The sequence below is a fragment of the Canis lupus genome, chromosome 22, assembly GCF_011100685.1.
Source record: "Canis lupus familiaris isolate Mischka breed German Shepherd chromosome 22, alternate assembly UU_Cfam_GSD_1.0, whole genome shotgun sequence".
Classification (NCBI taxonomy): Eukaryota; Metazoa; Chordata; class Mammalia; order Carnivora; family Canidae; genus Canis; species Canis lupus.
This window is the reverse complement of record NC_049243.1, coordinates 50,111,170-50,123,333: the sequence shown is the minus strand read 5'-3', so window position 1 is coordinate 50,123,333 and position 12,164 is coordinate 50,111,170. Positions and strand designations below refer to the sequence as shown.

General features: G+C 52.3%; 1 protein-coding gene across 1 annotated transcript; it reads right to left on the bottom strand.

Annotated features, from left to right (window-relative positions):
* Window positions 1-7,439: 7,439 nt before the first annotated feature.
* On the bottom strand, window positions 7,440-12,164 carry ZIC2 (Zic family member 2). Its single transcript, XM_038569387.1, has 3 exons — window positions 11,082-12,164; window positions 9,110-9,273; window positions 7,440-8,899 (listed from the first exon to the last, which is right to left on the bottom strand). Exons 1-3 carry the CDS (start codon window positions 12,151-12,153, stop codon window positions 8,549-8,551), a joined length of 1,587 nt encoding a protein of 528 aa, XP_038425315.1. The 5' UTR covers window positions 12,154-12,164; the 3' UTR covers window positions 7,440-8,548.

Here is a 12,164-nt window from a genome sequence, read left to right as displayed (position 1 = left end):
AGTTATATTCTGGATGATACAATTAAAAGAAAGATACTGAGATAGAAAAACATCCTAGAAATAATGAATGTGTAGGTTTGTGACTAAAATAGATGCCTATCAGTATCTTCTTGAAGATCCGTTGCTGTTGTTGCTTCTGATATTTTTATAGGAAAAACTAAAGACATCCAAACAGGATTCAAATATGAAGAGAAGTGGGAAGTTTCCTGATGTGTTTCAATAATAAAATGAAAATCGAGTCTGTATGTGCCTGTGTGTTCCCCTTCGATTTGAAATTTTATTCCTGAAAGTGCTACAACTTGTTACTTTTTTGTGGGCACAGAAGGAGGAAAAATATGATACATTGGGGGATTTTTCGGCAGAGCTGTGTTTAGTTTTAATTTTCCTGTATTTTAAAATAAACACTTTGACCAAAGCATGTTTGATCTTTGCAAGAAGGAAATATACATTGTGGAGGAATGTGCAGTGGTTGGGTATGAAAATGGGGTTGTGACTCACAGCTGCAGGCTGAAAAAAAAGGCGTCGTGGTGTCAGCCAGAGGTGTTCAGTCTAATAATTCAAGCTGTAAACTGTATCCCCTAAAATTACCTACATAATAAATCATTGTGTGAAGAAAAAAAGTTTGAACTGAAAAGTGTAAGTGAAACAGAATCCTCAGGAGACTTCAATGCTGGGAGCTATTGACAATGATGTAAAATACAGTTTATTTTGTACCAAACTTTGAAGATCAAAATAATACTGGAAATTATTCTAATACAGCTGGGGTTTTTGTGTGTGTGTGTGTGTGTGTTGTTTTGGTTGGTTTTGGTTTTGCCTTGAGTTGCATAATCTGTTTCAGAAATCGGGTTTGCTTTTTTTTTTTTTTTTTTTCTCTCTCTCTCCTGATCATACAGCTGAAACTCTTTTATGGGATTTACAGTCAATTTATATATTTTCAAGGGAAAAATCAATTCAAGAATGAATCTATTTTAAGAAAGACAGTATAACCAAGTTATCAAATGCATATTAAGAATGGAGGCAGAAATGTTTCTGGAAATTCCCTCAGGTTCCTGTCTCAGATTTCACTGTTGCTTACAGGTACCAAAGAAAACACTGCAATTATGTAAACTGATGAATTAGCCTGCCTGAGAATTCACTGCTAGATTGAAACGCTTAGACACTGCGGTTGGCAAAGCCAGTGTCAAATCCTGGAGACTCGAGAAACGGGAACGTTTGGGGATGGAATACACCCGTCTGGAGTAGAAAGGAGCTCAGTGCCTGGAGAAAAGATGCGATCGTCAAGAGGAAGTTTAAAGGCCAAGAACACACGAAGTCTTGGAAACAATAAGGGTGAGGAAGTCAAGAAGCAGACTCGCCAAAGCCACATTGAAACAATTTATTTTATAGGATCCCCTACATTTCCAGAATTAGTGAGCAGAAGAAGCGCCCTGCTGGGAACGCGGGCTGTGGGCTCTCGCGCACACACGGGCACAGGGGAAGGGATGAAGTCAAGTTGACGCGGGTCTCTTTCGCCTGGGCATTTCAAATGAAAGTATAAGAAGGAGGGCGGGGAGAGAAGGAGACAAAACGAAGCTCGAAATGACGACTCCGAAGTCTGCAGTAAAGATTAACTGGAAAAAGGAAGTCGACAGCAATTAAAACTCCTACCCTGGCTCATTAGTATTCATGACCGAATGTCCAGCTTTTCTGTTTATCTTTCTCCCGAGATCAATATCGGGGCAGCGCGGGCCTGGGAGGAGCCCAAGCCCGGCCCTGCGTGCGCCTGACCTCTCGCGCCCTCCCTACAGGTCAGAGCATCTTCAGAACCGCCGGGCCAACGCCGCGCCCAGGATCATTAAAGCCACCATTCATTCATCTGCCGGCGGGGAGGGGGAGGGGGAACAGGCCTGGGCTGGGGGGATGGGGTGGGGGCGTCGGGCAAACAGACCCAGACGACTCCAAAGAGTTTCGAGAAACCACACTCCGCCACACCAACCACTGTGGGCCCAGTGGGCCAAGAGAAAGAAAAGAAAAAGAACGAACCGTGCGCGTTTGCTGCGAGAGGCCCAGCGCGGCTTCTGGCCAAGCAGTCGCTGGCTCGGCGTGGTTCCAGACCCAGGATGGGGGGATGGGGGGAGACAACCTAAGAACCCCTTCCGCACCCTCCCCCATGAAGGACCCCACGCCCACTCCCAGCCCGGCGCGGTCTGTATCCGCCCCAGGCCTCCGTCGGCCTCTGAGGAGCAACCCAGTCAGGGAGCGTTAACTAGGATGATTATCTTTGACATTATTAACATTATTATTATTTCTACCCCCAACCTCTCTGGCGGCGTTGAGCCCTGTTCTGCTCCCCTGGGCCACCAGGTTTGGCCTCGGGGACAGAAAAATACTGGCTTCAGGGGGTTAGGAAAAGAAGAGGCTAAATAAAGGCGGAGGTTGGAAAGGAGCGAGGGTTAGAAAACTCTTTCCCTCCCTTCTGGTTTAGCTGAGAGGTGAGGAAGCGACCTTCCCGCCCGCGCACCCGGGGGTGGGGGGGTGGGGGGGTGGGGGGAGCGGACAGTCGGGCCTGTCACCTTCCCCGGGGAGTGAGCCTGAAGGATCGGGCCTGGGTGCGGGGGATCCCCCGCCCAACTTGGAAGTGCGGGCCTGGGCCTCGGAATTAAGGCCCAGGCAGTAAGACTCTCAAAACCCAAGTTGGATGGAGAGTTCAGGGCAGGCCGGGCCCTTTAGGAGGGAGGCCGTAGGGGGTGGGGTAGCCGAGAAAGAGTGGACGGGTGAGAGGATCATCTCTTGCTGGGATTGCTTCCATGCGCCCCCAATCTCTGCAGCTCCGGTCTATCCCATGCACGAGAGTGGGTGGCTGGGGGTTGCCGAAGGAGACGAGCATGTGAGTGCATGTGTGTATGTGTGTATGTTGACCGTGGAGAGAGATTGTGAGAGAGAACTGTGTGGATGGGGGGGGGGGGGGGTGTCTGTGTGCAGCACTCAAGTGAATGCGGTGCCCCCAGCTCTGGCCTGGTGGCTGCGCTGAGCCTTAACCCGAATGACCCGGCAGGCAGGATGCGGGATGCGGGACCAAGGAAAGGATGCAAGGCCCCCCGGAGACGAAGCGAGGTGTCACCTCTTGAAAAGCTCGTTGAGGGGATCCCTGGGTGGCTCAGCGGTTTAGTCTGCCTCCAGCCCAGGGAGTGATCCTGGAGTCTCAGGATCGAGTCCTGCATCGGGCTCCCTGCATGGAGCCTGCTTCGTCCTTTGCCTGTGCCTGTGTGTGTGTGTGTGTGTGTGTGTGTGTGTGTGTGTATCTCATGAATAAATAAGTAAAATCTTAAAAAAAAAATTCGTTGAGCCTTGGGAACAAAAGGAAAGGTGCAAGTGCGAGGAGTGGCCCTAGGACCCACCGTCCGGGGGACCCGGCCCTGAGGGGCGGGGCGGGAGTGGGAGGACCCTGGCTCCGCGCGCCCTGAGGGCGATCTGGGCCGCGGAGGAGCAGGGGCGGAGCCGGGCGTGGACTCTGCGGCCCCAGTAGCCCCACAGCCTTGACCGTGAACTCCAACCCAACTCCAACCCTCGGGCTGCCCTGGTTATGGTTTACAGAAGTTCTCATTCGCAACACCCTGTTGAAACTGCCAAGGCTGCCTTTACTTTCACAGGATCCCAGAGGGACGACCTGAGGGTTTATGCCCCATCACTGGACCCAGTCTAAAAGGATCTAGATTCTTCCCTAAAACAAAACCCCCCCTCAGCAATCTGTTGGGAGCTTAGGGAGGGGGGTGAGCGAGGAGGGCAACGCGTCTCCAGCCCTGTTTTAAGCTGCCAGTTAAAAATAGAAAACGTTTATTGCGTTCTGCTAGGGGTAGCAGTTGGCCGAGGAGCTCCAAGTTTCTATGGAACCAAAGCGATATCAGACTATATAATCAATCCTCAAGTATTTATTGAACGTGTATTGTGCATCGCTTTCCGGTCTGTTTAAGTAAAAAGGCATCCAAGGGTTCAACCAAGTCTTGATGAGGTATTATTTTGAGGCCTTTATTGCTTAGCTTTTGGACACAGGCCTAGGGGGCCCTTTGGGTTATATCCGTGGGGTGATAGAGGGGAGGGCTGGACCCCAGTCCCAAATGAGTACTTGGTGGGCCCCTGCGTGTCCAGGTGTACTACTGGTGTGCTCACCAGGGACCCACCAGAGAACACCTCCCCCCACCCCCCCCATCAGCCCTGCCTACTCAGCAGGCTACTGATCCCTTGGAAAACCCAGGCCTTCCTGGTCACACCTGGAATTCGAGAGAACAGCCCAATGTACAGGGAAACTCCGAAAGTCCAGTCCAGCCTGTAATCTGTCCTAATCTCACAGTTTTGTGCAGAAAATGCACCATTTGATACTGAAAACATCCGTCTGAAAAAGACAAAAGGGGCAGGGGGTAGGGAGGAGGAGGAAGAGAGAAGGTGCCCGCAAAAGGAAAGAGGCTGTGACAGCGGGACGGGGTGTGCAGGGCCCGAGACCTGTTTCCTCTCCTCCCATCCCACCGGGCCTCGACCTTAGCAGCCTCCCCTTGCTCAGGCCCAGAGCAGAATCAACACGGCCTCTGCTCCAGGAGTGACCTCCTCCCCGCCTGGGACTTGGGGGACTTCACTGAACCGGGAGGAGCTGATACCGATGCCAGTTATCATTGTGATCATTAATAATGCAGTGAGGATCATGATAATTAATAATAATAATGATGGGCCTCCCAAGGGGGCTCCAGCTGCCTCCGGATAAAGCGGCTCTTGCATGAGGGGAGGTATTTGGTGGTGGACGGAGCGGCGCGCATCTGGAGCGAGCTTGGGCGCCCTGAAGTTCAAGTTGATGGCAGTGACCGGCACAAACAGTCCTCGGGCGGGCGGAGGCAGCCGAGCCTCCCCGCAACTCTGGCTCCCCGAGGGAAGCGAAGATGGGCTTCGGTTTTGTAGCCCTGGAGTCCAGAAGAGGGCAGGTTAGAATTCAGGTCGGTGCAGGCAGTGGGCAGACACGCGCGCGCCCCCCACCCCCGGGCCTGGCGCCGTTTGCGACGCAGAGTCTTGCACCGCCAGCCCCCCTCGCGCTTTCCAACTTGAGCAGTTCTGACGCCTTCGACCACTTTTGCCATCTCCGCCTCCCCCCGCCATCCTGTCCCCGGGCTTCGAGGGGCCGGAGCGAGAGGCGTGGAGCGGAGCACACCATCGGGTCGGTGCCTAGTGTGGACAAAGCGCTGGGGCGCCAGGCCCTGGGGACAGGAGCCATTTTGCGGGAGAGCCGCTCCCACTCGCTCCTCGCGTCCTAGGGAGGACCAGGTACCCGCTCCCAGGCTGCGATCTCCCTTCGCACGCCAGGAGCCTTCCCATTTTTATCTCAAGCTGAAAACTAGGATGAGCGCCCCGGGCCTGAAGGGTCCCCCGGTAGCTCTCCGACATTCAGCGCTGGAAAGCCAGCCAAGCCAACTCAGGACTGTGAGAGCCACTGCCTCTTGTTGCGCAGTTCCTTCTGCTGCTGCCAAATGAGAAGAAAAGCCCCAAGCCTTGACCTGATACTAAAAGTTGCCTACCTCCCTCCATTCCACCCTTCTCTTTAGATTTGGGAAGATGTCTCAAAGCCAATAATTTCCACCAAAAACAAAAACAAAAAAAAAAAAACAACAACAACAAAAAACACGTTTAACACATCTAGGATAGACTATCTCTTTCTTGCCCAAGTGATGATAAATATTTCATCCAATTCCTTCACCCTTCCCCTGGAGGGGGGTCCCCCCAGGTGGGGAGTGGGAGGTTGGGGTTGAAAAACTAAACACTTTCCTCATAGCTTATAATGTGTTCAATGAAATCTTCCAAGGATCAGTAACATATGCCAATTATTTTAATAATTCTCCTTGGGATCCCTGGGTGGCGCAGCGGTTTGGCGCCTGCCTTTGGCCCAGGGCGCGATCCTGGAGACCCGGGATCGAATCCCACATCAGGCTCCCGGTGCATGGAGCCTGCTTCTCCCTCTGCCTATGTCTCTGCCTCTCTCTCTCTGTCTCTCTGTGACTATCATAAATAAACAAAAATTAAAAAAAAAAAAAAAAAAAAAAATAATTCTCCTTAATATTATTAGGGGTTATAAATTTGACTTTAATAGGGGGCTGATTGCTTCAGGAGCTGGTGTTTGGGCAGTTGGTTGGGCCACTGGAGAGGGCTAGCCAGGTGTCTGTCACCCTCTGGGGGACACACACACACACACACACACACCAGGCTGGAGTCTTTCCCTCCCCTTTGGATAGGTGGTCTCGGGGAGGTCAGGGTTGCCCTTCTCTTCAAGCGGCCCTCTGGCCTAGCCTGCCTGGCCCTGCAGCTCAGTGGACTGCAGAAAGAAGGAGACAGAAGCAGCTGTCTCTGAAGCAGCCACCCGCGCCCTGGGTCTCCCCCCGCAGAGTCCGGAGAGCCCACTGGGCCATCCTCAGGAGGTGTCGCTGCTGGTACTCTCTCAGAATATCTACTCAGTACCGGGTGGTGTGTGTGTGTGTGTGGGGGGGGGGGTGACTCAGGGTCTGCCAGGGACTCTAGAGGATACTCAGGAAGAGATGAGAGGTTTTTGAGTTCTCAGGGATTTCAAAATAATTTCCCCCGTTCCCACCCTTTGATTATTAAAATTATCTTTACCTTCTTCCTTAGAGCATCTTTGAAATTTGATCAATTGTTTTCAGGGGAGGGGAGTGAAGCTGCAAACCTTATACACAAACTGGTGGTTGGGGCTCTGCCTCACTTCCACCTGACCATTTGAGTCTTTATCTTATTCGGTTTTACTGAATTCTTAAAGAGATTCTCTTGTTTGGGGCCAATAGTTTGTTGCTTTCTGAAATTTAAATGTACTATCTCCTTTTCCTGAACATCCTAGTTATGGGTGGTGCAGCAGTTGTGCAGATAAGCAGAATTTGAGCTGGCTCTCTAAAATTTCAAGAAAAAAAACTTGGTAGAAAAGGGCCCTTAAACTACAATCACTGGACCAAGTTCAAAAACAAAGTACTCAACTCAGTTTTAAATGTGCAATTAAAAATAACTGTACCTCAGCTTTTCAGAGGGAGGGAGAGGAAAGGGGGCAGGGAAGAAGGGGAAACAAAGAATAAGGAAATGTTTAGTGCTCTTAAATCCAGTCCAAATAGCTGAAAGAAAGGCATTCCCTCAGATAATGGAGCCATTAGAAACTCTGAAGGTTCCTGCCGCCATTCCTCACAGGGCCTTTCCAAAAATTTAATTCACTCTCAGCCACAAACAAAGGACGTAGAAAATAATTTTGAGACTTTCTGCCAAAGGGGCAGTTTGGCCTGGTTTCTATGCATACATACACCTTCCTCCCCAGGATGCAAGGTGGTACCTCCCATTCATTTAGGCAGCTGAGCCATACCCACATCAACCCTCAGCTGTCCCCTTCCCCTTGTCTTTAATAACTTTGCTAGAAAAAAAAAATAGTATGTTCATGCAGTTTCAACACATTTTATTATATTTCTGTATGCATTACTCTCAAAACATATCACGAGAAATGATCAAACCACTTAAAACCTTCAAATAAAAAATCTGAAACAGTTTATGCCCACAATTGTACATATTTATAGTTAAGAAACATTCTTTATAAATATTGTTTCCTCTGTAGCAAGTTAATACCATAATTTAATTACAAATGGATAAATATGGTAACGGGTATTTACAGAAGGAAGGGTGTTATGACGGAAAAGCTAACGGCACAACGTTTATTTTCCCCCACAATCTTTCATACAGGAACTAACGAATTGAACTTGCAAAAGCACTAAAACATCACATGTAAACCCAGCTAACAGAAAAAATACATTCACAAGCATTGGTGGTGGTGGTGGTGGTGGTGGTGGTGGTGTACATGTGTGCTGTGGATCAACGTGTTGAAGAAACAGAAGGGAGACTTTGGCACGGCTCGGTTTTTTCCAGTCTATAGTTGCATGAAGTTTACAATCAAGTTGCCTCATGAAAAGGAACACAATATTCAATACCACAATACAAAATAAACCATTTTCTTCCACATTACTTAAAAAGAAACCGGGTAAACTAAAAAGAGAAAAGAAATAGCCCATCACTTGAGGAAGGGAAGGGAAGAAAGGCAGGAAGGAACGCAGTCCGGAGAGTTACAAATGGACAAACTTCTATACACCAAGAAGCCATTAAAACCACCTTGGAGAAGGAAGGAGTTCACTATGTACAGTTTGTCAGAAGACTGGGAACTGGGTGAGAAGGAAAGAGGACACGGGGGCAGGGGGGAGAGGATGGGGGTTTGGTTCAATATTTTTTATGGGGTTTTTTATTTTTTATTTTTTTATTTATTTTGTTTTCAGCTTCTGAGACTCCGGAAGGGATATTTTTGCTTTTCATGCCTAGATTATTTTTTTTTTTTTAAAAAAAAACGTTTAAAAATCCTTCTGCTGGTAAAATCATTTTCATCATCATAAAAATCAGATTCATAATTTTAACAACACATCACAGGGTGCCCTTGGCGCTGGCCACCGGGAGGGAGGGCTGCGCCAGGGTAGGGGACTGGGGGAGGGAGAGAGGCCCCCGCCTCTCACACGTACCATTCATTGAAGTTGGAGGAGAGGCCGCTGTGGCCCCCGGCCGTCCCGCTGCCCCCGCCGGAGCCGCCGCCGCCCCCGCCGCCCGCCCCGCCGCCGCCGCCCCCGCCGCCGGAGCCGCCGCCCGCGCCGCCGCCGCCGCCGCCCGATCCTCCTCCGCCCCGGTGCACCGCGGACACGGCCGCCGCCGCCGCCGCCGCCGCCGCCGCCGCCGCAGCCGGGGAGAGGTTAGAGCTGCTCTGGGGCTCGGCGCTGGGGGACACCAGCCCCGGGGGCGTGGACGACTCGTAGCCAGAGCTGGCGGCCGGGGAGGACTCGGAGCCCTGCGGGGAGGACTCATGGACCTGCAAGACAAAAGCCGGGAGGGGAGACCAAAGGGGACTGGGTGTGAGTGCAGCTGCTGTGGGGCCGGGCTCCCGGGGGGGGCACGCCCAGAAATGCCCTCCTCCCGGCACCGGGGAACCCTGGCCTGCCCAGGCTGGTAAGGGTTGTCCAGGCCGGACGGGCACCGCGGGCCAGCCACCTCGCACTCCTCCCGGCCTCCCCGGTGGTACCTTCATGTGTTTCCGCAGCGAGCTGGGGTGCGTGTAGGACTTGTCGCACATCTTGCACAGATAGGGCTTGTCGGAGGTGTGGACGTGCATGTGCTTCTTCCTGTCGCTGCTGTTGGCGAAGCGCCGGTCACAGCCCTCGAACTCACACTGGAACGGCTTCTCCCCTGTGGATAGAAACACTGGCGCAGGCTGCCCACACCCAGGGCTTCGCAGAGCCCCCACCCACCCCGGAGGGAGCAAGGCCGCTGCAAGGCGAACCAGAAGGGCCTGGGTCCCTTAACAGGTCGGATCGCCTCTGCCACAGAACTAAGATGAAATTAACCGCCTTCCCACCTGACAGTCCTGCTCATTTATTTCATATTTTAATTTTCTTCTAGACTGACACCCATTTCCTCAGATTTGTAATGAATTTGGGGTAGAACCCGGCCCTGCCCACCTTTCTATAGGACTCCTTGGATTCGCAGCTTCTAACAAATTGGTCTCGCCATGGAGAAGCTGTTATTATGACAAAATATTTAGGGCATTATCAAAATCACACAGGCGGCTGGGCTGCTGTCGGTTTGTCTCTGGAGCCAGTAGGCAATTACATTTGGAGTTGCTATGTTGTTTGGGGACGGGGCTGTGGATCGTAACTGAGCCAGTATTTTTCATCCAAAATTCTGCAAATTAAATAAACCATTATTCTAGTCTCTCTTCTAGTCATTTTAAAAGAAGTCGAGGGTTGGGGGGAAGGTAAATATTAGGGATAAGACAAGCATCTAGCGATGGCAGAGGCACAGGCTGGGCAGTGGGGGGTGGGGGGGGGCGTCAGCAAAGCCTTTCAAAATCTCCCTGTTTAATTTTCTGGCGGTCCCTGCATCCTGTTGCCAGAATTCCAAATGCTTGGAGTCATTTAGAGGTGTGAGAACTCAAACATCATTCCTCTTGGAAAGGGGACCATTTAACGTTAAATTCCATTAACACCTAAATTGTTTTTTAAAGACATCCGCTCAGACACAGGACTCGAAAGCATTTCATGCAAATAAATTTCTCAAATTTTAAACCTTGTTAAAAGCTTGTCTCGCACCTCGGCTCCCTCCCTTCCCGGAAGAGAACAATAGGCCGCTGGCTCATCCCCACTTCGGAGTAAATATTGACGGGGGAAGTTGCTAAAACATTTGGCTTTCTTTTAGGAAATCGTCTGGCACGATTTTGGCTGGGACCTGGTCAGAGATGAATAATCTATGAGTCGAGAGGCGCGTTCTGCAGCTCCCTCTTCTCACGCGATTACGCCCGGGGGCTCTGCTGCCCCAGGGTTTTTTCTCTGACCGGGTTGTTGGTCCAAGTTTGGAATTGAAAACCCTCTGGTGCCCATTAGAGAATTTCACAAACTACTGCGAACCCACCGTAAAGCCCTGCGACCTACCTCGAAATGGGCTTAAAAAAAAAAAAAAAAAAAAAAAAACTTTCTTTTTTTTCTTTTTTTTTAAACGAGAAATGCTTCGGCTCACACCAGACTAATTTAATGGGAAGAGTCCCTGGAAGGACTTTTGGACCGCGAGTAAAAGAAGTGGGAAAACACACAAGCCACCCAAACACAGACACACAGCCGGAGCAGAAAAGCACATCCAGACAAGCTGGCAAAATCCTCTCTAGGCTCAATTCCCGGGCACCGAGTTGGAGAGCAGTTTTATTTTGTACGTTCTATTTAGATCGGAAATTATTAACTGGGGCTGAGCAAACGAAGCAATTGCATCACCCAAAGCGTACATTTGATGTTACACCGATCATTTTAAACGCAATTTCCGTACATGGAAAAACCCAGCCCGATAATATTCTTTCATTCTCCAACAAAAACAAGCCGCTGGCTGTCTCGCACACACAAAAACCCCTCCTATCCCAGAGCAGGAGCTGGCGGTCTGCGCGTTTCTCCCAGCCAACCAACCACAGCCTCTCCTCTCTGCGCCCCATCCCTGTCCCAGCCCGCAGTTACCTGTGTGGGTCCTTTTGTGGATCTTGAGGTTCTCGGAGCGCGCGAAGACCTTGCCGCAGCCCGGGAACGGGCAGGGGAAGGGCTTCTCGCCCGTGTGCACGCGGATGTGGTTGACCAGTTTGTATTTGGCCTTGAAGGGCTTGCCCTCGCGCGGACACTCCTCCCAGAAGCAGACGTGGTTGCTCTGCTCCGGGCCGCCGACGTGCTCCACGGAAACGTGGGTCACCAGCTCGTGCATGGTGCTGAAAGTTTTGTTGCAGCTCTTCTTGGGGTTGCTCAGCTGCTCGGGGTCGATCCACTTGCAGATGAGCTCCTGCTTGATGCACTGCTGCCGCATGTAGCGGAAAAAGGCACCGGGGTGGTGGTGGTGGTGGTGGTGGTGGGCCGCGGCCGCTGCCATGTTCATACCCATGTTCATATTCATGGGACCATACTGGTTGTGGAGCTGCGCCGCCGAGTAGGGGTCGGTCCGCGGGCTGGCCACCTGGCGGTACTGCTCCGAGCGCCCGAACACCTCGCCGGGCAGCCCCAGGCGCATCTGCCCGTTGAGCACATTCTGCGAGCCGTGCGGCCCGTGCTGCTCCGGGAGGCCGGGGAAGAGGAGGTGGCCCTGCGCGTCCGAGTGCGCGTGGTGCAGGCCGCTCGCTCCTGGCCCAAACAGCCCGTGCTGCCCGCCGCCCGGCGCCGAGTCCCCGAAGCCGCGGCTGCGGAACAGGAAGTCCCGGGTGGAGTTGAAAGGCGGCCCAGAGTAGGAGCCGACGTGCGCCGCATGGGGCCCGAGAGCGGCGGCTGCGGCGGCAGCCGCGGCAGAGCCGGGGTAGGCGCCGGGGCCCTGCGACGTGAACGCCGAGCTCTGGCCGGGGGACAGCTCGTGCGCGCCTGGGTTGAGCTTGAAGGCGCCCATGTGCGCGGCCGCCGAGTCCACGAAGCCGTTCTGCGCCGCAGCCAGGCTCAGTTCGCGGTCCTGCATCTCGGCAGCCGCCGCCGCCGCCGCCGCGGCCGAGTGGTGATGGTGGCGCGCGAAGCTGCCCACCCCGATGGCCGGGAACTGCGGCCCCGCGTCCAAGAGCATGGCCAGCGCGC

Excerpts from the sequence above, each read along its gene's own strand:
- ZIC2 (XM_038569387.1), bottom strand. The coding sequence starts at position 12,153 with ATGCTCTTGGACGCGGGGCCGCAGTTCCCGGCCATCGGGGTGGGCAGC. Across the intron at positions 9,274-11,081 it reads CCACAAAAGGACCCACACAG|GGGAGAAGCCGTTCCAGTGT; the intron begins GTAACTGCGGGC and ends TTCTATCCACAG. Across the intron at positions 8,900-9,109 it reads CGCTGCGGAAACACATGAAG|GTCCATGAGTCCTCCCCGCA; the intron begins GTACCACCGGGG and ends TTTGTCTTGCAG.